Source organism: Dromiciops gliroides, chromosome 6 (genome assembly GCF_019393635.1).
Source record: "Dromiciops gliroides isolate mDroGli1 chromosome 6, mDroGli1.pri, whole genome shotgun sequence".
NCBI lineage: Eukaryota > Metazoa > Chordata > Mammalia > Microbiotheria > Microbiotheriidae > Dromiciops > Dromiciops gliroides.
The window spans coordinates 112,684,744-112,710,360 of record NC_057866.1 but is presented as its reverse complement, the minus strand read 5'-3'; the positions used below and the strand labels follow the sequence as shown (position 1 = coordinate 112,710,360).

The 25,617-nt window shown below is 37.2% G+C and overlaps 1 protein-coding gene across 1 annotated transcript in view; it reads left to right on the top strand.

Moving 5' to 3' along the window:
• TMEM156 (transmembrane protein 156) overlaps positions 1-24,711 on the top strand; it is a 41,080-nt gene extending 16,369 nt beyond the window's left edge. The window contains exons 5-7 of the mRNA XM_043972968.1: positions 7,141-7,227; positions 21,286-21,398; positions 24,103-24,711. Of these exons, the coding sequence (XP_043828903.1) occupies positions 7,141-7,227; positions 21,286-21,389 (191 nt within the window). The 3' untranslated portion in view covers positions 21,390-21,398; positions 24,103-24,711. The remainder of the gene's footprint in view (positions 1-7,140; positions 7,228-21,285; positions 21,399-24,102) is intronic.
• Positions 24,712-25,617: the final 906 nt, after the last annotated feature.

The following is a 25,617-nucleotide window of genomic DNA, read 5'->3' as shown; positions in this document are numbered from 1 at the left end:
TACTGTTGGTGGAGTTGTGAACTTATCCAGCCCTTTTGGAGAGCAATTTGGAATTATGCCCAAAAGGCTATAAAATTATGCACACCCTTTGACCCAGTATTGCTGGATCTGTATTCCAAAAGATAAGAAAAATATTTTTAAAAATTTTTAAAAGGTAAAAATATATTTCTACAAAAATAAAAATATTTATAGCATTTCTTTTTGTGGCATTGGCAAAGAATTGGAAATTGAGGGGATGCCCATCAATTGGGGAATAGCTGAACAAGTTGTGGTGTGTGATTGTAATAGAATACTATTGTGCTATAAGAAATGACAAGCAGAATTATTTCAGAAAAACCTAGAAGGACTTACATGATCTAATACTAAGTGAAGTGAACAGAACCAGGAGAACATTGTACACAGTAACAGCAATATTGTAAGATGAAGAACTTGATGAAGAATTATAAAAGACTTGGCTACTCTGATCAGTACAGTGATCTAACAATCCCAAAGGACTCATGATGAAAAATACTATCTCCCTCCAGATGTCTGAATACAAACTTAAGCATATTATTCTTTCTTTTACTTCCTTTCTTCCTTCCTTTTTTCTTTTCTTCTTTCTCAAGTCTTCTTGCACAAAATGATTAATATGAAAATGTTTTACATAATATCACCTATATCAGATTGCTTACCATCTCAGGGAAGGGTAACAGGAAGAAGGGAGGGTTAGAATTTGGAACTCAAAACTTAAAAAAACACAAATGTTAAAAATTGTTTTTACATATAAATGGGGGAAAATATTTTTAAAAGAAAAGCATATAAATGTGACCTGCTATTAATATTTAATCAATATGCTGCTCTGAGCCAACTTGAGCTGATTCAGAATAAACTATGTAATTAATTTTTTAAAAATCTAGATCTTTCTGTAATTTTTTTTTGCAGGGCAGTGGGGGTTAAGTGACTTGCCCAGGGTCACACAGCTAGTAAATGTCAAGTGTCCGAGGCTGGATTTGAACTCAGGTCCTCCTGAATCCAGGGCTGGTGCTTTATGTACTGCTCCACCTAGCTGCGCCTCTTTCTGTAATTTTTAAAAGGTAAAAATATTTATGGCTTTGCCATAAACTTGTCCACAACTAATGGCAGGTATGGGTGGATTGTGACCATGGAGGGGCTACTACCTGAGGAAATTAATATTATGCTGTATCATTTGATAATTGATATTACTCTGTAATCCTTCCTTTTCCTCATTTGTCAAAACTTGCTCTCTTAGTCTAGTTTTGCCATTCAGAACTAAGGCTTGGCTGAGGAATATGATCACTCTTAGCCCCTAGGGCATCTGCTTATTAACCTTTTTAAAGTGAGCACCCCTCCTCTTCTCTCTCATTTTCCCCCAATTACATGTAAACACAATTTTCAACATTTATCTTAAAATTTTTGAGTTCCCTCTCTCCCCACCCCCTCATTGAGAAGGCAAGCAGTTTGATATAGGTTATATATTTTTAGTCATGCAAAACATTTTTGTATTAGTCATACTGTAAAAGAAAACAGACAAAAAATCAAAACTCAAGAAAAATAAAGTAACAAAAGTATGCTTTAATCTATATTGACAGCATTAATTCTTTTTCCAGGACTGGATAGCATTTTTCATCTTAAATGCCTCAGAGTTGTCTTGGATCATTGTATGGCTAAGTCATTCACAGTTCATCTTCTTACAATATTGTTGTTGCTGTGTATGACATTTTCCTGGTTTTACATTTTGCATTAGTTCATGTAAGTCTTCCCAGGTTTTTCTGAGAGCATTTAGCTCATCATTTATTATAGCACAATAGTATTCCATCACAATCATATACCATGACTTGTTCAGCCATTCCTCAGTTTATGGGCATTGCTTCAATTTCCAATTCTTTGCCATAAGAAAAGAGCTGCCCTAAATATTTTTGTACATATATGTCCTTTTCCTTTTTAAAAAATCTCTTTTGGGATACAGATATAGTAGTGGTATTGATAGGTCAAAGGGTATTCATAGTTTTACTGGCCTTTGGAAAAACTACTATCTCTTTATTGGAGGGGAATCAGCCCTGGGGAGTCATACTACCACTTGCATATTCATGCAATATTAAAATATTCTTCTTTTAGTTTGAGTTAAGGGGAGTAGAACAAGAAACTACATGGGACAGAAAGCTACATTCATCAGAAAGTCAGTTTCTCCCTTCTGTATAAAAAGACTAAGCAGTACTGCATAAGTACTCAATACCAGCTAGAAAAAAAAAGTACATTAAATATGAAGGAAATCATGTAATGATTTTTTTAGCCCAAGTTTATCTAAGACCTTAGATGTTTAATTCTAGACACTAAAGTGTTACATCCAATCTCTCTATTCCTTTGATTCTGAGATAAAGTTTGGAGAAAATTGAAGTTTGTTTTCTACCTATCCCTGAGAGAATGGACTAGGATAGATTTAGTTGTCATTGCAAATAGTTAAAGGCTCATGAAAAAGATACCACATTGTAAGTAAGTATTTGTATTCTATCATATATAAAAGGAGGGAGTTGACTTAGATAAATATTTCCCAATAAGACTATATATATTGTAGACTAGTGAAATTCCAAAATTTTCTACTGAAACACAATGGATGGGTAGAAATAAGGAGGAACGAATCCAAAAAGCTCCAAACACAGCCATAAGACAATTCCTGGAGCAGCAGAACCCACAAAAAGATGGACTGAGATTATTTTCCAGCCAAAGATGGCTTAGAATTCCAGCAGGAGGGGTGCTAGACTGGAAGTAGAGTCCAACCCTGTGATCATGCTGACACAGATCCAACCCCAGGCAGGCTACACCAGAGAAATTTACCCCCAAGCCTCCAAATCAGCTGCAGCACTGACATCTTCTGGAACTAAGCTCATGGTCTGGTGAGAGGGCTGAACAGCTGACTGGGGAGGGGTGGGGATAGAAGGGTATCTTCAGGAGCTGAGGAGGAATTTGGAAGTCCTACCCCAGCAGAGAACCAGGAAGAAATCTTGAGCAGAGGAGGCCCAGGTAGGGGAGGGGCACAGGCTTGTTGGAGCTAACAACCACAGCAAACAAAATTTTATTGCCTGGTTAATTAGCAAGTTGGCCTGGTGTTATTTACAGACCAGAGCATAGGCCAGGTGAGTGAAGGACCTTAAATCATAACACCTGGGACCCCCTGAAGCTTGGGACAGTGTAGCTTGGAAGCAAGGCCCCACTGTAAGAAGGAGTTAAAAGTCAAGTAAAAGATGGGCAAGATGAGCAAGCAGAGAAAGTTTCTTTAGTGATGAGGAAGATCAAGGTGCACCCTTGATAACAATGCCAGGGATCCTACATCCAAAGCTGCCAAGAAAAATATGAATTTGTCTCAGGCCATAGAGGCTCTCAAAAAGGACTTTGAAGATAAAGTAAGAGAGGTAGAGGAAAAAATGAAAATAGAAATGAGTGATGCAGGAAAGTCATGAGAAAAAAGTGAACATCTTGAAAAGCCAAATGAAAAAGGAGATACAAAAGCTCTCTAAAGAAAAATATTGCCTAAGAATTAGGATTGAACAAATGGAACCTAGCAACTTTATGAGAAACCAAGATACAAAAAAGCAAATCCAAATGAATAAAAAAAATAGAGGGCAATGTGAAATATCTTCTTGGAAAAACAGCTGACCTAGAAAATAGATCCAGAAGAGATAATTTGAAATTTATTGGACGACCTTAAAACCATGATCAAAATAAGAGTTTAGACATCCTCTTCAAAGAGATTGTCAGGGAAAATTGCCTTGGTATTTCTAGAAGTAGAAGGTAAAATAGAAATTGAAAGAATCCACCTCCTGAAAGAGATCCCCAAATGAAAACTTCCAGAAATATTATTGCCAAATTTCAGAGCTCCCAGGTCAAGGAGAAAATATTGCAAGCAGCTGGAAAGAAACAATTCAAATACTGTAGAGCCATAGTAAGAATAGCATAGGATCTAGCAGTTTCTACATTAAAGGACTTGAGGGCATGGAATATGATGTTTCAGAGGGCAAAGAAATTCCTATTTGTAAAGAATTTGAGGTTTTATGACCCCATCTTTTGGCTAGAATTAAAAAAACTTGGCGTGCACACTGGTCTGGGGATCCCCAAACTGCACAGTGCTTCACCCACTGGTTGTAGCTGTTGCCATGGCACTGGCACCTCACATCATCACCACTCGCCAATGCCTACATGGAAGCCCATTGAGGGTAGTCATGTGACTGTCAGAGTGGCCAGCCAATTGGTTGGGGTCTGTGTGTGGTCAGCCTTGGATCGGCTGGGAAGAAGGGAGGTTTTTTTTGCCATTCTAGCTTGAAGCTGGAAGGCAACAGGACACTGCTGTGTGTTCTCAGCTGATTCCTGGGTGGTAGTGGTGTTCAGGTTGTATCATTTTCCCTTTCCCCATTTTATTTCCTTTCCCTTAATCCTACTGATCCTGTTTGTGTTTTTTAAAGTTCATTCTTGTTAAATAAATCCTGCTCTGTTTTGAGGGAGGCTATCAGTCTCCTTCCTTGCCCCAATATTACGGCAAGCCACCTAATTAAACTTTTATATAGTACCTTAAAAATGAAAAAGAGTTTTCTTCACAATAGACCAGCAAAGTAAGTACCATAAGTTTTGCCATCATTAATCAACCAATCATCAATCATCCATCAAATCCTCATCATTATCCTCAGTCAATCCTCAATTAAAAATTGGTCCTTACAGATTACAACCAAAAATCACCTACCCAGCAAAACTGAGTATAATCTTTGGGGGGGGGGGAAATGGGACTTCAATGAAAAAGAGGACTTTCAAGTATATGTGATGAAAAGACCTGAACTGAATAGAAAATTTGACTTTCAAAAGTAAGATTCTAGAGAAGTATAAAAAGGTAAACAGGAAAAAGAAATCATGAGAGATGCTAAAAGGTTAAATTGTTTATATTCCTACATGGGAAGATGATATGTCTAAATCATAAGAGCTTTCTGAGTATTAGGGCAGATGATAGGAATAAATTTAGACAGAGGGAACAGGTGGGAATTAATTATAAAGGGATAATATCTGTAAAGCATTTATTTTTTATCTTATTTGGGGGGGGGCAATCTGAGTTGGTGAGTGTCTTGTATCTGAGCCCAGATTTGGGCTTGGGTCCTCCTAGGTCCAGAGCAGGTACTCTGTCGACTGTGTCACCTAGCTTCCCCATGCTGACTTCTTTAGGGTAAAATTGAGGGGGGAGAAGAATGCACTGGGGGAGGGGAAAGGGGAGAGGTAGAATGTGGTGAAATCTCACACGAAAGAAGAAGGAAAGGGCTTATGGAGTGGGGGGAGAAATGGGGGAGGAGTGGGGAAGTGAATGAGCCTTACGCTCATCAGAACTGGCTCAAAGACCTTAATCTCATCAGAGTTGGCTCAAGGAGGAAATAACATACACACTCAATTGGGTGGAGTAATCTATCTGACCCTGCAGGAAAGTTGGAGGGGAAGGGGATAAAGAGGGAGGGGTGAAAGAAGGGAGGACAGAGTTGGGGGAGGGTGCAGTCAGAAGCAAAACACTTTTGAGGGGGTAAAAGAAGGTATAAAATAGAGTAAATATCTTAGGGAATAGGATGGAGGGAAACAGTTAACAATAGTAATTGTAAAAAATTTTGGAAGCATAGGTAATAGTAATGTAAGATGATGATGATGGATGGATGGATGGATTGAGGATGGGAGGAAGATGAGGATTGATTCATGAGGATTGATTGATGATGAAGACAAATGATAAAAAAATGAAGACTAATGAAGATGAAGATTGAATGAAGATGAGGATTGATTGACAATGATGAGGATTGACTGAGGATAATGATGAGGATTTGATGCATGATTGATTGATGATGATGGCAAAACTTATGGTACTTACTTTGCTGGTCTATTGTGAAGAAAACTTTGTCGTGTTTAAGGTACTATATAAAAGTTATCTATTACTATTGTTGCAATAATCAACCTTGTGGCTTCATTGTAAGGAAATCTCTTTAAAGTACTGTATAAATGTAATTTACTATAAAAAAGAAAAAAAGAGGAACTCAGAGAGGGATTAACAGGATGAACAGAGGAGAAGAATGAGGTAGATTTTAAGTTTCTAGGTTTTATAGATAAGTAGCTTTGATAGTAAAAGTTTTATGGACTGGTAAAAATTTGTTGTAGGTAAATTGCCATGGGAAACCCTGAACGTGAGGGTCTGTGATGTCCAATTAATTCAACAAACACTCCTTAAGCATTTATGTGCCAAACACTGTCCCTTACCAGTGTAAGACTATGATTTTTTTTTTTGTGGGGCAATGAGGGTTAAGTAACTTGACCAGGGTCACACAACTATTAAGTGTCAAGTGTCTGAGGCCAGATTTGAACTCAAATCCTCCTGAATCCAGGGCCAGTGCTCTATCCACTATGCCACCTAGCTGCCCCCTGTAAGACTATGATTTTAACTCAATCTAAATTGTGCATCATTTTGTTTCCAGGTTTCTCTGAGACCTCAGAGAAGAAGTAATGATTAATTAATATTTATATTTATAATATATTTATATTATATATTATATACTTATATTATATATAATATATTGATATATAATAATATATTTAGTTTCCTATTTAAGTTTATTTAAAAGTTTAATTGCCTGTAAGTTTAGATCATAAACACTGATTTCCATGCCTAGACACCTACAAGAAATGTAGCAATTTGGGTGATTCAGTCACAGACACAACTGTCCAATTGGAGACCAATTTATAAACTGTATAATGTCTAGGAAGAAGTCAATGGCCTCTGCATGCTCAGTCTCTTAAATCTATGACTACAGAGTAATGCCATCTACCTATTAGCTAGAGTGTGGTATATTAGGTAGCAGAACTATTAGGTATATTGAACATAATAGCTAGAAGTCCTTATTAGATGGAACATATCTATGTTCATCAGTGTTAGTTGAAAAGGCACTGGTCTCAGAATGAACTAGTGTTTGCAAAATGAAAATAATGTCTTAGGAGAGTGCTTAATTTCAAATTTCTCAGGTAGTTATTATAGATAACCCATTTTCCCACATATTTATTTGAAAAATGTATGTATGTTTATGAATGTGTGTACATATATCTCATTTAAATGCTTAACAGTTTCTTTTATTTGAGCAGATGATAAGTACAAACGAGCCTCCACTCTCTTAAAAGGAAATGATTCTGGGAAATTGAGAGAAATGTTAAATATCCATGTGGTTTCAGGTGAGTGCTACATTATGTATTCAGGAACCACTGCTAAATAAATTCTAAAGTATCTACAAAGATTAAGTCCTAAGAGTGAGAACTGATTAGAGACCTGAGCTCATTTAAATTGGCTACACATCTGGATGAAAGAAGCTGGGGGCTTATGAAATTCAGTTTAATTTGTCTACTATGAGGGGACAGTTAAAGTCAAAACTGCCTCCTTAAATAATGGTAAGTTTGCTTAATTGGCAAGAAGAAATTCATGTGAGTAGGCAGAAAGGAAAAGGCAATAAGGAAGGAACTTCAGATTTATTTTTAAATGAGACAAGATACCATTATTTCTGAGAATTGTGAGAAGTAATTGTAGAGTGGGCATAGAATTCTTTAGATTCTCTATTAATGGTGAACATCATTGTATAGAGAGCTCGTAATAGCACCAATTAAAAAGTCCCCTCTGTCCTTTTCCTAAGTGTCATTGTATTGGAATAAGAGGTACCTAATGAGAGCAAATGAGAGGCTGTCAGCATAGACTGCTGGCTGGCTCTCCTCATAGCTCTTTGAACTAATTAGGAAGGTTCCTTCAGAATCCACTGTCCAGGGTCGAGACAGGCTGATGCACAGGAAAGTTCTTTTGCATTTGGAGCCAGAGAACTAGGGTTCCCATCCCAAATTTCCTACTCATTATCTGTGTTTCCTTCCTTCCTTCCTTCCTTCCTTCCTTCCTTCCTTCCTTCCTTTCTTTCTTTTTGTGGGGCAATGGAAGTTAAATGACTTGCCCAGGGTCACACAGCTAGTAAGTGTTAAGAGTCTGAAGCCAGATTTGAACCCAGGTACTTCTGACTCCAGGGCCGGTGCTCTATCCACTGTGCCACCTAGCTGCCCCTCTTATCTGTGTTTTCTTAGGCAAATTACTTAACTTTCTTTGGGCCTTAGCTTCTTCATCGGTAAAGTGAGAGTGTTGGAGTAGAGAAGTAGTGTTGTGTCATGGACCTCTTGAGCAGTCTGGTGAAGCCTAGGGAGCCCTTCTCAGAATCGTGTTTTAAAGGTATAAAGTAAAATCCATAGGGTTACAAAGGAAACCAATTGAAATAAAATATTGTTACCAAAGTATTTTTAAAAACAAGTCCAAAAACTCCATGTTAAGAACCTCTGGACTAAACGTCTTAAGCTCTCCTAATTCTATACAGAATTATGATCGTGTGACTCATTAATTTCATTCAGCACATACTTAGCAAGTACCTACTATAAACAAGGCATTGCATATATAACCATGGCAATTCCTATTTTTGTTTATTAGAGGGCAGCAGAATTATGAACAAAATTACTAAGGCTTCTTATTTGCCTTCCCATATTTCTCTAACCTAGAGAAAGAGAAACAGAATTTCAAGTCTGGTCTGAAGGTGATCCTGGGTTCTAAATAGCTATTTGAATAGACAATAAATTCTGACAGATCTAACCTAGCTGGATGGATGAATCTGACAATGGATTACTGTCTGAGAACCAGCCTAAACAGGGAGAAGTTCATCACTAATAGTTTAGCCACTAGATGATGAAGAGCTTGGGCACGACAAACCAAAAATACAAAATGGCCAATAGTGCTGTGTGGCCCCTTCTGTTTCCTTGGTTATGGTGGAAGAGTAGTGGAAAAGTGTACCCTAAAAGGAGGATCCTGCATGGCAGAGTGGATAGAATACTAGACTTGGAGATAGGAAGACCTGGGCTCGATTCTCTCTTTTAGTTACTTATATGCCTGCCAGTTGTAAAGTTGTCAAAACAACAAAACTCAAACCCTCAACTGCATTTGTAGCTGCATCTGTATCTGTTTAGCAATTTGCAGGAAATTGCTGCTTACAGCTAAGATCAAGAGACTTCTCAATTAATATGGACTCACAGATTAGTCTACTGTGCCCAAGGGGAAAAAATATTAGTTTTGGGTCTAAAAAACTAGATCATACAAAGAGGCTAGGAGAAACACTAGTAACTGAAAAATAACTCCCCTAGCAATGAAAGAAAAGTTATGAAGCTATTGATGAGAGGTGGTGTCATCTAGTAGAAAGAGCATTGGCTTGTAAGGGGCTAAAATTCTAGCTAGTCTGTCTAAAATATCTAATGAGCGGTCACCAATAAATTATAAGCTTTAGCAAGAGTTAAACTTTTAAGCATTTGTTAAGGAGAATAAGAATTTGGTGAAGAGAAAGAGAAAGGCCTAGATTCATCTATCTAGCTATCTATCTCGGGGAGCTACAGTTCTCCTGCTCCGCTCTCCATGAGAGTCCTGGCGAAAAAGAGCGGGAGCGCCAGCCTCGCCCCCTCTTCCTCCCACAAGCAAACGTCATTTCCTGATGCCAAAGAAAAGCCACATGTCTTGCCCTCAGACTCCTGTTCCTCATGGCAGAACACTCCTACAGTAAGTCTCATTTTGGCCCTCACAGGCTATAGAGTCCAACAACCTGATTTGGAGTCAGATGACCTTGAGTTTGAATCCTCACTCTGCTACTAACTACCTGTATTACCCTGGGAACTCACAACCTCTCTGGGCACCAGTTTCTAAATTTATGAAATGAGGAATTAGACCAGAAGCTCTCTATGGTTGTTTCCTGCTCTAAATACCATAATAGTTGCTAATTATCAGAGTATGGTACCGATAAGAGAAGGGAATGAGTATTTATTTATACAGCACCTACTATGAACCAGGTACTTTGCTAAGCACTTTTTACAAATATTATCTCATTTGAACCTCACAACAACCCTGGGAGGTAGGTACTATTATTATCTCCATTTTTACATTTGAAGAAACTGAGGAGAACAGACATTAAGTGACTTGTCCAGGGTCACATAGCCACTAAGTGTTTGAGGCCAAATTTGAACTTGGGTTTTCCTGACTCCAGGTTCGATCTGAGGCACTGTGCCATCAGCTGCCTCAAGTGATATATGTGAGATAGATGAATAGAAGTTCTGTGGTATATGGATTCATGAAAACCACACACCCAAATAGTTTTACATGGTAAAATTTACTCTAGGTTGGGGAATGAGAAGGAAGGTGTTAAGGATGTCATCTTCTTTTTTTTTTTTTTTGGTGAGGCAATTGGGGTTAAGTGACTTGCCCAGGGTCACACAGCTAGTAAGTGTCAAGTGTCTGAGGCTGGATTTGAACTCAGGTCCTCCTGAATCCAGGGCCAATGCTCTATCTACTGTGCCACCTAGCTGCCCCTAAGGATATCATCTTATAACAGTTTGACCCATTCTATCTCGGTCATTTCTTTTTACAAGTCATAACTTATGACATTTCAATTTTCCTTGAAAAAAAAGTCAATAGTTACCCTGTCTTTCCAAGTGTTCATGGGAATTTAAATTCAAAAGACCTAGCTAACTTCACAAGATTTACTTACAAATTTGTTAATCTACTAGCAAAAGAATTTGCCTCAGTCATCTTTTATTTTCCATAGATTTCACTAAAAATCTTCTAACTTTATTAGCATGCTCCTAATATCATTGCTTATTGAGTTATAGGATCGTACTTTTTAAATTTTTTTTGAAATTCTGCCTTGTTTATGTTCCCTCAACATAAAGACTTTTTTCTGCTTGAAAGTTGTGCTCTGAGAAATAAATGGAAAGGAAATAATACTTCCCTTGGGTACCATCTTTGAGACTTTCCTATGTAATGATGGATTGGAGGTGTCTCTGGAAATGGGAAGAAAAAGGAATCAGTATGATCCTCTGGAGAAGCAGTAATGTGAGTGAAGGACAGTTTGGAAGAAAGCCAAGATTGTATGTCATACCTCTGTAAAACAGCTATATGTTAGTTCCAACTATGGTTTTCAGAACTTCTCTGTAGTGGTTCTTGAATAATAAAGTAAACATTGATACAAATTCACACCACACATTTTTCCATTCACCAAATTAGTTTATTCATCTTGGGAGCAAAAGAGGATTTTTTGCTGAAAGAAAATAAACAGAGGGGCAGCTAGGTGTTGCTAGGGGCAGTGGATAGAGCACTGGCCCTGGATTCAGGAGGACCTGAATACAAATCTGGCCTTAGACCCTTGACACTTACTAGCTATGTGACGCTAACTGAATGAATGGTAAATTTTCTGTAATCTTCTTTCCTTTGGAATACAAATGCATACCACCTTCCCTGAGTGTTTGTGGTCTCTATTTCAGTCAACATAATAGTTTATGTTGTCCTCATTGGCTGTGATAATTAAATTTTTTTCACATATTGCACAAATAGTGCAATAAGTTCCATGTGTGTAGGTGGGCATAAGTAGTTTGAATAGTGTCTTGCTTTCCATTTTTATTAAAATTTTCACACACCTGGGTTCTTTTAGGTCTAATATTTTCTTTTAGACCTATAGAGGCACAATAAACTGCATGAATTATTTAATAACAAAATATATAGAAATAATGAACAATAAATCCCATTCTACTGTACTAGATAAATCTGACAGGTTTTTAACAGCTATGAAAGTAGCAATAAACTCTGACAGGTCTTACCAAGATGGAAGGATGGTCATGCCAACAGATTGTACCTATTGTCTGAGAATACACCTAAATAGAGAAAAGCTCATCACTAGTAAGTTAGTCATTACATGATGAATATTTTGGACATGACAAAGCAAAAATACAAAATGTCTAGCAGGGTTATGTGGTCCTCTTCTGTTTCCACAGTTTTTAGTGATGGTGGTTGAGTAGTAGGAAAGGATACGTTGAATGGAGGATCCTGTTTGGCAGAGTATATAGGGTTCCAGATTTGAAGTCAGGAAGACTTGGCCTCAATTCCTTCCTCAGACTCTTAAGATCTTGGACAAGTCACTCACTTACCATATGTTGACTTTTGTGCCTCTTCTGTAAAATGAGGAGTTTGGTCTAGATGGTTTATAAGGTGCCTTGCAGCTCTAAATCTATAATCCTTTATCAATAAGTTACTATACTACTGAAGCATTTCAAATTGGACATTCTCACAATAAATAAAACCAGAAGAAATAAAGATATTAAAACTGAATCGTGGGATAAATCACAAGTTCTCCTTGGAAAAAGTAAAAAAAAAAAAAGGGTTGGTAGAGAATTTCATTGAGTGCCCAAGCTCAATAAGAAATATGATTTTATGGAATATTTCATCACCTGGTGTAAAATAAAGATTGCAGCATACCAATGATAACTTTCATGGAAGAAGCGGTGTAAAAGATATCATTTGGAAAATATATGATCAGAAAAGGAGTAATGGCAGTAATGTAGCAAAAGCAAGAAATAAGAGAAGGAAGGCCTGAGAAATGCATTAGTAACTAGGGAATTTTTAAAGACACCCAGCAAAAAGCCTCTGGTGTAATTATTAGGTGAATCTTTCATAAAGGATTTATGAGAGGACATGTATAGGAGCTCACAGGATTAGAAAGTGTGGCTAGATTCTACAGTCCACACAGATGAAAATCCCATCAATGACATCTTAACTCTATTGACATGTTTAAGAATTTGATATTTCAGCTGAGTTAAAGCATAAATGATAAGTGGTGTCACAATAGTTTTACTCTGTCAATTCAAGTAATATATATATATACATATATATATTTATTTTGATGTTCTGATGAATTTTATTTATTTTTTTAAATTTTATGTTATGAATTCTCTCCTCTGCTGTCCCATCCTCATCCAATAAGAACCAAGAAACACAATACAAATGTACATATAAAGTTATGCAAAATATTTTTTCATATTAGCCATGTTGTTAAAAAAAGAAAAAAACAAGAAAAATAAAGTGAAAGAAAATATGCTTCAATCCACATTCAGAATTCATCAGTTCTTGGGGGCAGCTAGGTGGTGCAGTGGATAGAACACTGGCCCTGGATTCAGGAGGACCTGAGTTCAAATCTGGCCTCAGACACTTGACACTTACTAGTTGTGTGACCCTGGGCAAGTCACTTAACCCTCATTGCCCCACAAACAAACAAACAAACCCCAAACAGAATTCATCAGTTCTCTCTCTGGAGGTGGATAGCATCAAATATATTTTAAGTGCTTCTTATATACATGACATTGTGGTAGGTGCTAGGGATATAAAAGGTCAAAAATAGCATGTTCCCTGCCTTCCACAAGTTTACATTCTACTGGACAGGATACACAATGTACACGGATTAGTATAATACAAGTCTGTGTGATGGGGGGCCAGATAAGGCCAAAGTGCTCTAGCAAATTTGAGGTAGGAGAGAATACTTTCCCATGTTACAAAAAAAAGTCAATTTTGGAATTTAACTACAGAAATCTAACAGATTTATTTCTGAATCTGCTAATTCTTTAGGTTTGATTTATATTATAAAACTAAACTAGTGAATCTAGCCTAGGACAAATAAAATTCACACAGATACTAAAAAATTAATAAATTTTGGGGGGGGAGGGATGAGGCAATTGGGGTCAAGTGACTTGACGAGGGTCACACAGCTAGTAAGTGTCAAGTGTCTGAGGTCGGATCTGAACTCAGGTCCTCCTGAATCCAGGGCCAGTGCTCTATCCACTGTGCCACCTAGCTGCCCCAATAAAGAATTTTTTAAAAATTAAATTGATAAATTAATAAAAATCTCTAAGGAAATACTTAACAAGAAGTTAATTTGCAGATTCTTAGGAACTTAATTTGATCCATTGTGAAGCATCTATTATATGGTTAGGCACTGAAAATAAAAAATACAAAAATTAAAGCCTATTAAGGTACTTAATATCCTTTGTTTTGCTTCCACTTCTTTAGAGTAGTCATGTCAAAGAAGAAAAAAATGTGACTTAGTAGAACCACTAGCTCACTTCAAGCCACTACATAAGTTCTTTGTAACTGGGTCATTGACCAGAACCCCTGGCTTTAGGACCAGAAATCTCGGTTTTATGATTAACTAATTATGTCAGCTAGTCAAATCACTTAAGCTCTCTGACTCCCAATTCTATTATCTTTAAAATGAAACAATAATGCCTGCATCAGGTACCTCATAAGGTTGGTTGTTGTAGATAATATGCTTGTAAACTAAAAAGCTCAACATTCATAGGAGGTATGGAAGCGGGGAAAGAAGGTTACATTTATAATCTGGAAATTTGTCATTTGCACATTGATAAAACTCCTGCTCACACATATGTAGCCAAGAGAGTCAGTAATGACTTTGGATTGCACTAGTCCTTGGAGTTTAAAGGGAAAATGATTTGGATGGCACTAGTCCTTGGGATTAAAAAAAGACAGAAGGGAAGAAAGAAAATAAAAGGGAAAAGGAATGATATAGTTGGAGAAGAGGGTAGAAACAGGAAGGGGACCAAAAAACCCCTAAGAGGTGCATATGGCTGAGTACTAGGTGGTCCTGGTTACATAAGTCACCTATCCCTGTTAAAGAATTTAGCCCAAAAAGCTCTTGCTTCTTCTCATCCCTGGAAATAGAAGGTGATCTAGTTTTCTTCTGAAAGGCTGATGCTTAGCAACATGAATCCTAGCTACAAAGAATTAGAAACAGCACTAGATGAGTTCTCTTATGCCGTGAATATAGGTGTGAACTACAGCAGAGACAACTAAATTTTAGTTTGAAATGAAATCACTAAATATGAACAAGTGGATCACCCAGTAATTTAGAGTTGCCATTATCTGGAGCCAAAATTAAAAGCAGCAGTCTAAGGTTAGCGCTTTTAATATACTTGTGGCTGATATTTGAAAACAGGGATGGAGCAGGTTTCAATTTCCTGCAGGAGGGAAGAAAAATTACTGATGCCAGATGTCCTGCAAGCAGGCAACATGAAAATTTAATTTTTCACTTGCTTAACTATAATATTTATGACTCTTATAATTCAGATTCATATACATCAAACAGTCAAAGTTAAAGCCATCTGCTCGGATAAGAGTAGATTCCAAAAGGAGAGAGCAGAGGGTTTCCTTTTTTTAAAGGAGGACTTTGATTTTGATGAGTATTAGGTAGCTACAAATAATTGATGACAAATACATCTGCTAATTAAACTCTAAACATTATATATTGGAAGAATGTATACTACTTTATTTGATTACCACATACCAATGTGTCATGTGGAAAATGGGAAATACAGAATAGGAAAAATATTTCCTATAATTTGTCTTTGTTCATAATACCTATCCAAAAGCAGAAAAATAATGAAAGGTGCAATCTATGCCTTAATTTCAGTACTTCACCAAAGAAGACATTTTAAATAGGAATTTAATAGTACTTAATCATTGGTTCAGCCTACTGACTGCTACAGATGTTTCCATTGGATAAGTTTTCAAGGAAAGCCTTTAGTCATAGTTACTCTTCCAAGTGAGGCAAACAAATGAAAGTCAGATATTTTAACATTCTGATTTAATTTCCACACAATCTAGACTTGGAACAGATGGGTAGGGTTAGGATCACTGGCCATAGGACAGATGGAGCTTTGGGAATGGTAGGTGGTGAATTTGCATTGGCAACTCAGTTGATGGAAATCTGTCCTGTGATTCCATAATCTGTTCTTTTGCCCACAAAGTGCCACTTGCCATGGAATGTCTGGATGAGTTGAATGAAAAGGTCAGAACTACGCATACAATTTGCTGTGGCTCAGCTGAATGCTCATGTCAATCAGGAAAGATGTTAAGATTTGAGAGAGAATGGTTGCTATGAAAGTTGAAAGTTGGCTCTACAGCAAATACTTTCAGCAGAATAGTTTAAAAAAATTACAGTTCTAGTTTCCAAAGGGGTCTTGAATATATTATCCTTGACCAAAGAAATCTGTGAAGTTAACTTGAGCACTATTGCTTTTGGAAAGGGTGCTTATGGGAAAATTAAATACTTGAGAACCTTTCAAGAATTCCTTATTGACTTTCATGATGCCCCTTCTACTTCTTGCTCTATACTCCAGCCCCACCCAACCCAATGCAAGCAAATGGGGTAAATACAAAAAAAGGTTAAACAGTAAGCAAAAGAACCCAGAGTGCCAACCCCCCCCCACTAATAATGCTGTTTTCACATATGGTACATTTTATTCATCAAAATGTTTTAAATGTATTATGTTGTATTTTCACAGCAACTATCTAACTCGTGTGACCTTGGGAACACTTTAGACCTTAGTTCAAATTTGATTCTACTCCGTACTGTTGGTGGCTCGGGCAAGTCTTTAAATTTCTTCATGTGTAAAATGAGGAGTTGGACTTTATCTAGATGATCTCTAACATTCTTTTCAGCTCTAAATACTATTATACCCACTCATGTCAGGGAGACTTAAGAGATATTATTATCTACATTTTTACATGTTAGAAGGTTGAAGAGAGAGAGGAGAGAGAAAATAACCTTGAGCTCTTTTCTTTTAGGTTTCAGTAATCTCTTCTTAAATTCACAAATCAGAAAAAATAAGTTAATCACCAATAAAAGAGCTGAGCAGTTGGCACAAAGGGACTTGGTATGGCTGCAGTGATTGTATTTCCTTGTTTCTAACTCCTAAATCTTAAAGAACAAGAGGGGGAAAAAGGACTGACCATTTGCTCAGTGGACATGAAAATGCTGTATGATGAATCAGGACTAGAAACTAGAAGGTCAGATGTCATGGATTGCAATTCTCCTCATTCCCCTTTACAAAGTGAACTCTGAAAACAGAATTAAACATAAAGAAAATAAAAATCTTACCAGTGACAGTGACTGGGGCTTTATCTGAGAACATAATAGGAATGGAACTTTATTTTTAATCAAAGGCTTTACTGCTGAGAAAACCATTTTGACAGTTAAATTCAGTCTGGGTAAGCAAAACAGAGCCTGAGACTGCTCATTTTTTTCTAGTTCTTTTGAGCTCTCTGCAAAATTCAAAGCAATGTTTTGATTCAGTCTTGACCATTTCTAAGTGAAATCCTTGAATATTCTTGACTGTTTCTGTTTCCCAAAGAGAGATATATTGGATTAGTGGTAGAGAATTAATGGTATTGGAGGCTAAGGGTTTTTTTAAAAGCAATTTTAGGGGGAAACATCACTCTAGACTTTTAAAAGAAATATTCTTATCTCACATATTCTCAATAAAGGAATTAGAAAGGCAGCTCATTTTTGGTTTTTGTCAAGTTTTGTACAGTTTTGAATATTATCATATCATGTAGCATTGCTTCAGCTGCTTTTCTCTTGAGAGATATTGAGAATAACAATTTTTAAAACCCAAAGGCACATGAGGGTATTTTTTATTGTTTCTGTGTATGAACAATATTTCACAAACAGAATTGAGGCTTAGCCTTGATTTTGACAGGTGGCACATTTTCCCACAGGTATTCTTCTTCTGGTACTTATAAACTTCACTAAATAATAGTAACTGATAATGGTCTTGTACTTGAAATTTTCCCAAAGCACTTTAAATCCATATAATAATGATATCTAGCATTTATATAGCCCTTAAGGTTTGATAAGTACTTTTACAAATATTATATCATATGGTCCTCATAACCCTGAGAAAATAGGGGGTACTGTTATTACACCCTATTTTACAGATGAGGAAACTGAGGCAGATAGAAGTTAAGTGACTTTTCCAGGATTACACAGCTAATAAATGTTTGAGGTGGGATTTAACACCCTGATTCCAGGTCTAGCAGCTTATGCACTACCTAGCTGCTAACAAATGATTTAAACCTTACAGAACAGGTGGTTTTTGTCCTGTTTTTAAACATCCATAAATAGAGATGTTAAAAATCTCTCTCCTTTAGTAGTTTGTTTTAGTGTTTAATTACCTTTTAGGTTTTTAAACCAAGCTTTCAGCCTTGTTATACCTTAATACTATTGCTCCTGTGACTAATACTAATACCATACATTTGTATAGGTGTCCTTGAGAATACTTCTTATTAATATAAGAATATTATCTGCTTGAAAGCAAGATATTTTTTCTAATACATTGCAGCAACTACACCAACCATATGTCTTTCCAATGCTCTTTGGATCCACCTGAAAATTTAATTCTTTTGAGACTGTAATATTCCAAAAAATCATAGCCATAGAATATTTCTGGGAGATAATTGAATTTAAAATGATAGACTCTAGTGGCAGAAGGTATTTTGGAATCCTTGAAAGAACTGGGAGGTTTCCAAAATGTGACCAGTTTGCTCTCTTCCACTTACTCAACTTTTTGACTTATCTCATTGTTCATTTACAGTGCCTGACCAAAACATATGTACTAATAACCTCATTCAATATATCAGGCTACATCTCAGAGTCTGGATAATTAGGTATTTTTTCATTCAATTGAATTTTTCCCAAGTAGATTACTGGGTCAACCTTTTTGAGTGGTCTTAGTCTCACTGAAGAGGCTGTGAAGTATTTTGGAACTCAATGCAATTGGCACAATGTCATCTGCAATTATGAGCATCAGTAGAACCTCATCACTTATAGGAAATTGTTCCATTTTAACTTCATGCAAGCTATTCTCCACAATAGTGGAGAAATATCTTTAGCAACCAGGTATTTCCCTGTTTTATACTTGGCATGATATTGATAAAGAATCATTAGCTAAAGTTACCTCTATGGTTATAAATTATCAAAGATAAGAAAACAGGTATACATGTCAGTTGTTACTAATGACACATGATACTTGGTCTCTTTTTTGTGTGATAATACACTCTGTTACCTTTTCTGTTTAGGGAGGATCTTCCCTCTTTGAGCTATCTTGAAAAGTGATCACTGATTTCCTTTAAAAGGAAAGAGGTAGTATAATTTTAGAAGTATAGGAACATAAATTTAGAGCTAGAAGGGACTTTAAAGAACACATGTGGAAAGTGAGGCTGAGAGAGTTTAAATGGATTGTCCAAAATAAGACAGCAAATAGCGACAGAAGCAAGATGTAAGTCTTCGTAGGTCTTTTGACTCCAAAACCAGACACCATGATGCCTCCAATCCTGTTGGTGGGTAATCTGGGGCAAGTTCTTTTGTATGAGTCTAATTCTTAGCCTTAAGGAAGAACAACATATTTACATGTATTTGTTATTAATTTTATTTTTTAAATTTTTGATGGTATTAAAAAAATTATTTTTAGTTACAAATTCTCTCCCTCCCTCTACCCCTTCCTCACTCATGGAAAAGGCAAGAAATATGATGTGGATTATACATATAAAGTTAAGCAAAGTATATTTCCATATTAGTCTTGTTGCAAAAAAAAACCAAGAAAAATAAGGAGGAAAAAATTCTTCAATCTATACCCAGAGTCCATCAGCTCTCTGTCTGAAGTGGATAATATTTTTCATCTTGAGTTCTTTGGAATTGTGGATAATTGTATTGATCACAGTTACTAAGTTTTTCACAGTTGTTTATCTTTACAATATTGCTGTTACTGTATATACTATTCTCCTGGTTCTGTTCACTTTACTTTGCATCAGTTCATGTAAGTCTTTTGAGGGTTTTTTTCTTTAAACCATCCCCTTCATCATTTCTTAGAGCACAATCATATTCAGTCACAAACATATACAGAACTAGTCCATCCATTCCCTAATTCATGTACATTCACTGTTTCTAATTCTTTGTCACCACAAAAAGAACTTTTGCTAATCATTTTAGAATGTAGGGTATTTGAAGCAGGCACATGAAGCAGTGGTTAGAGAGCTGAATTTGGAATCAGTGATACCTGAGTTCAAGTGTTGCCTTGGACACTAGCTGTGTGACCCTAGGCAAGACAACATATTCTCTCTTTCAGTTTCCTCTTCTAGAAAAAGGAGATAATAATGACAACTATCTCATAGGGTTGTTTTGAAGATCAGGTGAGAGAATGTGGGGCCTTTTGTCAACGTGAACGTGCCAACTAAAAGCTAGTATGGTCCAGCAGCTCTCTAGGCACTGCTAAGCAGGCCACAGAGGCTGGTCGCCTTTTTCATTCTCTCTCCTTCACCTACCATTGTGGTTTGCCCAGATCTTAGCTCTGGGGTGAGCTGGCTTCTCAACAAGTGAACAGGCTCCCCAGTTCTCCCATTTTTTTACTCATGACCCCCCAACCCTGGCTACTTTGGGGACAATTCTATCTTTGGCTCTAGTCTAGGATTTCCCCAAAATGGAGAAGGGGAGTAAAAGAGGTACCAATGCATCATATCAATCAGGTCTAGGATAGTCATTTTATTCTCACACAAAGAAGCAATTATAAGCATGAGATTCATAGCATATGTTAACAGAACAATTTAAATAGAATTCAGAAATAATCATTTGTAGCCAGATTAAAATCTTCTGGCAAGTTGGTAGTAGGCTTCATCAAGACAATGCAGTTTGGCATTTCTGCTAATGAGCATTTCACCTCCTGATCTTCTGAAACCCACAAGTTCACCTGGACTTGTCCCAAGAAACTAGGTGGCACAAGGATTAAAATTCTGGGCCTGGAGTCAGGAAGACCTGAGTTCAAATTCCAGTCTCAGACACTTACTAGCTGTGTCCTTCTGGGCAAGGAATTTTGTCTCTGTCCCCTTTTCCTCAACTATAAAATGGGGATAATAATAGCACTTACCTCTCAGGATTGTTATGAAGATCTAACGAGGTAATATTTGTAAAGTGCTTAACATAGTGCCTGGCACACTTCATAATTGCTTGTTCTTTTCCCTCTCTTCCTCCTTTCTATCTCAAGGTTGTCACTCAGTCATCTGCTTTGGGAGGGAAACACAAGAAGAGAGAGACAGCCTCAGGCAGAGATTTGCCTAGGTAGGACATGGTCCTAGCTGTGTAGAACTAGTCAGAGGATGAAGCTTCTGCCATATCCCCAACCCACTCTGTTGGATGCAGCTCTAAATAGTCTTTGTACTTCAAAGACAGAAAGAAAGAGGAACCTTGAAGGGGCAGATCATCCCTTTGGTATATCCATGGGGTTCTGGTTCTGCATCCAATTATAAGAGCTCTCTTCCTAGCCCAGTACCAGCCCCTCAGTCAAACACGGCTGGAAATAGGCTTCCTAATTTCCATATGTTGAATTGGAATCTGTAGATGTTCTGTAAGGCCCATCAGCAAGGGCAAATATGAGCACTACCACACTAGATGTTTATCATTGTTGTTGTCATCGTCGTCACCACCATCACCATCGTTATTATTATTCCTTACTTGAAGTGCTCTAGATCAATGTGAACTGAAACAGCTTTCTTCTGTAAACCAGGAACAACCAAGCAGAGGGGGTCCTCTACTTTTGCAGAGACAAAAGAAGTACTTCCTCCCATATCAGAAGTAGAACATTTTTCCTACGATGAATCGGAAAGATAAATATACACAGTGAGTGAATATTCGGTTTAGTTTTTTTCATTACCAAAGTGAATGGGTATTGTAATTATAAATGTATATTATAAAACTTCAAGAATTCATGATCCTTTCCCTTTGGATACTTCACCCCCCACCCCACAGTGGCAATTCCCCAGACTTAGAACACAGTATAATGAGTTATTATGCCCCCCCCAACAAGCAAAAAATAAACAACTATTCTGACCAACTTTCTGGTGAAAGACTTCCCTGAATTTAATTAAGCTGTTCTTAGAAAGACTGTCATGTGGCTTATAAAACATATAATTAGTATCTTCAGACCTAGGCAAGATTCATAAGAGGCACCAGAGGGCAAGCAGTATTAAACTTAAAATCAACTTAGGACAAATTCAACTGGTGTGTGTGTGTGTGTGTGTGTGTGTGTGTGTGTGTGTGTGTGTGTGTGTGTGTAGTCAGAGGGTTCCAATACCTTCCCCTAGGAGCAGAGACAGGGGAACATAGCATCCATGGTATTGGAGGGAGAGGGGATCAACAAGGGTCTGGCAATAAATGAATGGACCATTCAGCAGCTTCCTATTTGATTATTATGTTAAACTACATATCAAACTCAGATACTTCAATACTGCTTTTATGAATCACAAATACCCCCTAAATTTCAGTGCCTCAGTGGCAGAGTCCTGATTTCACGGCCTTAGTAACAGCTTTGTGTCAAGTACTCAAAATGTTCCTAGTTTCTGTAGATTGTGAGAAGCCAGCGTCACCTCCAGACCACAATGAGATAACTGAATAGCACTATAGTGGAGAAAGGAACCTATGCTTTACTCAAAATTACATTTGCCATGTGGTCAAGAGGCAAAAGGTAGTGACCTTGGAAAACCAGTTTCATATGAATTAGATGACATGAAACAAAATCAATATTTCTTCAGAGTGCCATGACTGATCGATAAACTAATCTTTTTGTTTGTTAAACTCTATGTGCCCCTAAAGACTTCAATTCATCCCTGGGTACTGTATCCAGGGTTGGAACCATCATTTTAGCTTTTAAACTGCATGCTAATGGTTGCTTCTACCAAAGGGTAAGGAAGAGAGATTATGTATAATATTCACTAAGGATTTTTTTTAAAAAAGCAAAGTATTCAAAAATTATTTTTCTAAGTTCTCCAGCTTGGAAATCCAGATGAATGTATTCCACATATGTTTGTATCCAGTGCTGCAGTCAGCAGGTTTGGTAGAATTTCTATGGACCTCTAGTCCCAAAATAGAAAGCAACCTTAAGGAAATAGATCTATGGCCCATACTAGTAAATTAGTCAAGTGCCTCTGATTATAGGCTGCTTGATAGCTCAAGGGATTTATGTAGGCCCACATCACTGAATACAATAAAGTATCTAGGCTCAGCGCTTAAAAGAATCTGTCACTACGTTAAATCTAAATAAATTTTTTAAATAGAAAGTCTGCACTATAGATTCAGAACTCTTTGGCCTGCCAGGTGAGCATGATTTACTTCACATGGTGGAAAGTCTACTGTTCAGGATTGCAGGCAAATCGATTTTTCATTCCTCCATTGTGGAAGAATGAAATCAGTTGTGGTCAGTTGTGAAGAGGACTTAATTATGGGGAGATAGATCCGTTCCTCTCCTGTCATAAGAAAAGGCCACGGAAGCAGATTATTCTTTGTATAATAAGGGCTGAGCCCAGAGTGTGACCAGTATGGCTACAGCCACATGGGAAATATCTGGGTTCAAGAAGATAAAAACCCTGAGCAAATGTCTGCAAGGAATTATTCTTGGGCTTCATTTTCTCAGGTGAAAGCCCTTGATGAAGAAATCCTGAGATGTGGGAGGTTTGGGGTATGGGCGAGACAGATGCCTTGGGAGAGCCCAGAAATAAAGTTCTGCCATAGTCTTAGAAACCCCTGGGCATGGCTATGAATCCAATAGGCAGATGATTGTTTCAGGGCAAACCTACAGGCTTCAAATACAGACTTAGACAAGAATGTGAAATCTGGAACTGTCTCAATTAACAAGTCACCTTGGTTTAAAAAGCAACATAGGCGGTTCCATTAAAGGGCTACAAATAAATCTGTGAGATTGACAGCATGGATAGTGCCCTAGGGAGGCACTGTATCCTGTACTCCCTTAGACTCAAATGGAACAGATTATAGTATTCAGAGCTGGAAGGCACCCTCTAGATAATCAAACCTTGTAAATATATTTTAGATTCACTCTAGTGGAAAGGAGATCAGACTTTCTGACTTTAGTGGAGAGACTTTGATGATTAAATCCACGGAACCAGATATCATCTTAGAAACTTTGTTTTGGGGACCAAAAAGGGGTGAGAGAAATTAATTAAATACAGGAGTTTCTTGGAGAAGAAAATTTCTCATGGACCTACTTGCCAACCATCATGAAAGCTGAAATTAGAAGAGAATAAGCCTTGGGAATATTGTCTGACTGTCTCATTAATTCTCAAAGATCTTTCATTAAACAAAGGAAGGGAGGAGGCTTTTACAGGCTTGTGATCTTGTGTAACCAGGGCAAATGAAATAAAATTGAACAAAAGAGAACCAGCAGGTGAATCCCAATACTGAAATCTCTAGACTAATAGTCTAAGCTAAGCAATTATTGATCTTTAAATTATGTTCAATTACAGTTACCAAATAAATTGTATATAAAAATACTTTATATGAGCAATGTTTTCCTTTTAATTGCCTTTCACAGGTTAACCTTTTGAGGAAACCAAAGGAGTAGACTGACTGTTCTGGTCAATTTGGACTTACTCTTTGGAAAATACTTATGGTTTTTCTTCACTGGAAAATATGGGCCTTGCAAATATAGTTTATCTTGCTTAGAATATTCATTAAAGCAGTTTAAAGAACTGAATAAACTGCTGAAAAAATATCTAAAGAATAACTATTGACCCTTAGGAAGAAGAGAATAGATAATTTCTTCAGCAAGTTGAGTCATGGAAAATCTGATGAAATACAAGGAATGATAAGAGCATTCTTATTATCTTCATTTATTAATCATAGCACAGCTGATTTCAACTTTGAAGAACCAGAGACCGAATTGATAATATTCCCAGAAAGATCCATGATTCTGAGGTTTGCTTCTTCTGACAGTCCCATGATACTAGTTTGTTAGTCTTCAAGAACAGTGCAAATGCCTACTTCTGTTTAGGCTTCTTCAGACTGATGGAATGGAAATGTTCCTACCTGGCACATTATTTATGGACTCATCTGTTGTTTATTTGTAAATCTGTTTGCATTTGTAAATCTCATCAATTTATCTAGATGACTTTTGGGCACTGGGGATATTTAAAAACTCAAGGATGCCTACCAAAAATAAATTTAAATGAAATGCTTTAACATTGGACTTGACTTCTATTTCTGGCAAAATTATGCAATGCTAAATACTAAAGGAATAGTGTGTTAGTGTTTGCAAAAGGGAGCTGGGACTGTTAAAAGGCAATACGACTTCACCAAGACCAGGTTGACCAGACTCACCTCACTTCTGACACATATTAGGTGGTTAACAAGTATTTTATGAATGGAATCTCAGTCAGTCGGTAAACACTGATTAAACACTTACTATGTGGTGTACATAGTGCTAAGCCCTGGGTTTACAAAGAAAGGTAAAAGACAGGCCCCACTCTCAAGGAGCTCCCAATCTAATATGTGAGACAACATGCAACCAACTGTACAAACAAATTGTAGATAGGATAAGTTGGAAATTATCAATAGAAGACACTAGAATTCAGGGGTTTAGGGAAAGGTTTCCTGTAGAAGGTGAGATTTTATCTGGGACTTGAAGGAAGTCAAGGAATCCAGGTGGTAGAGAGGAAGAGGGAGAACATTCCAGGCATGGAAGACAGTCGGGGAAAATGCCCGGACTAAGAAGATGGAGTGTCTTGTCCAAGGAAGACCAAGGAGGCCAGTGTTACTGAATTGAAGAGTCAAATGTATAGAGTGTAAGAAGACTGGAAAGGTGGGGGAGGGGTAGAGGAGGAGGACAAATATGGAAGACTGTAAATGCCAAAAAAATAATGGATTTTATATTTGATCCTGGAGGTGAAAGGGAACCACTGGAGTTTTTCATTAGGAGATTGAAATAGTCCTACCTGCACTTTAGAAAATCACTTTAGTGGGTGAATGAAGGAAGGACTAGAGTGGGGAGAAATGTGAGGCAGGCAGACCCATCAGCAGCCTATTGCAATAGTTCAGGCATGAGGCGATA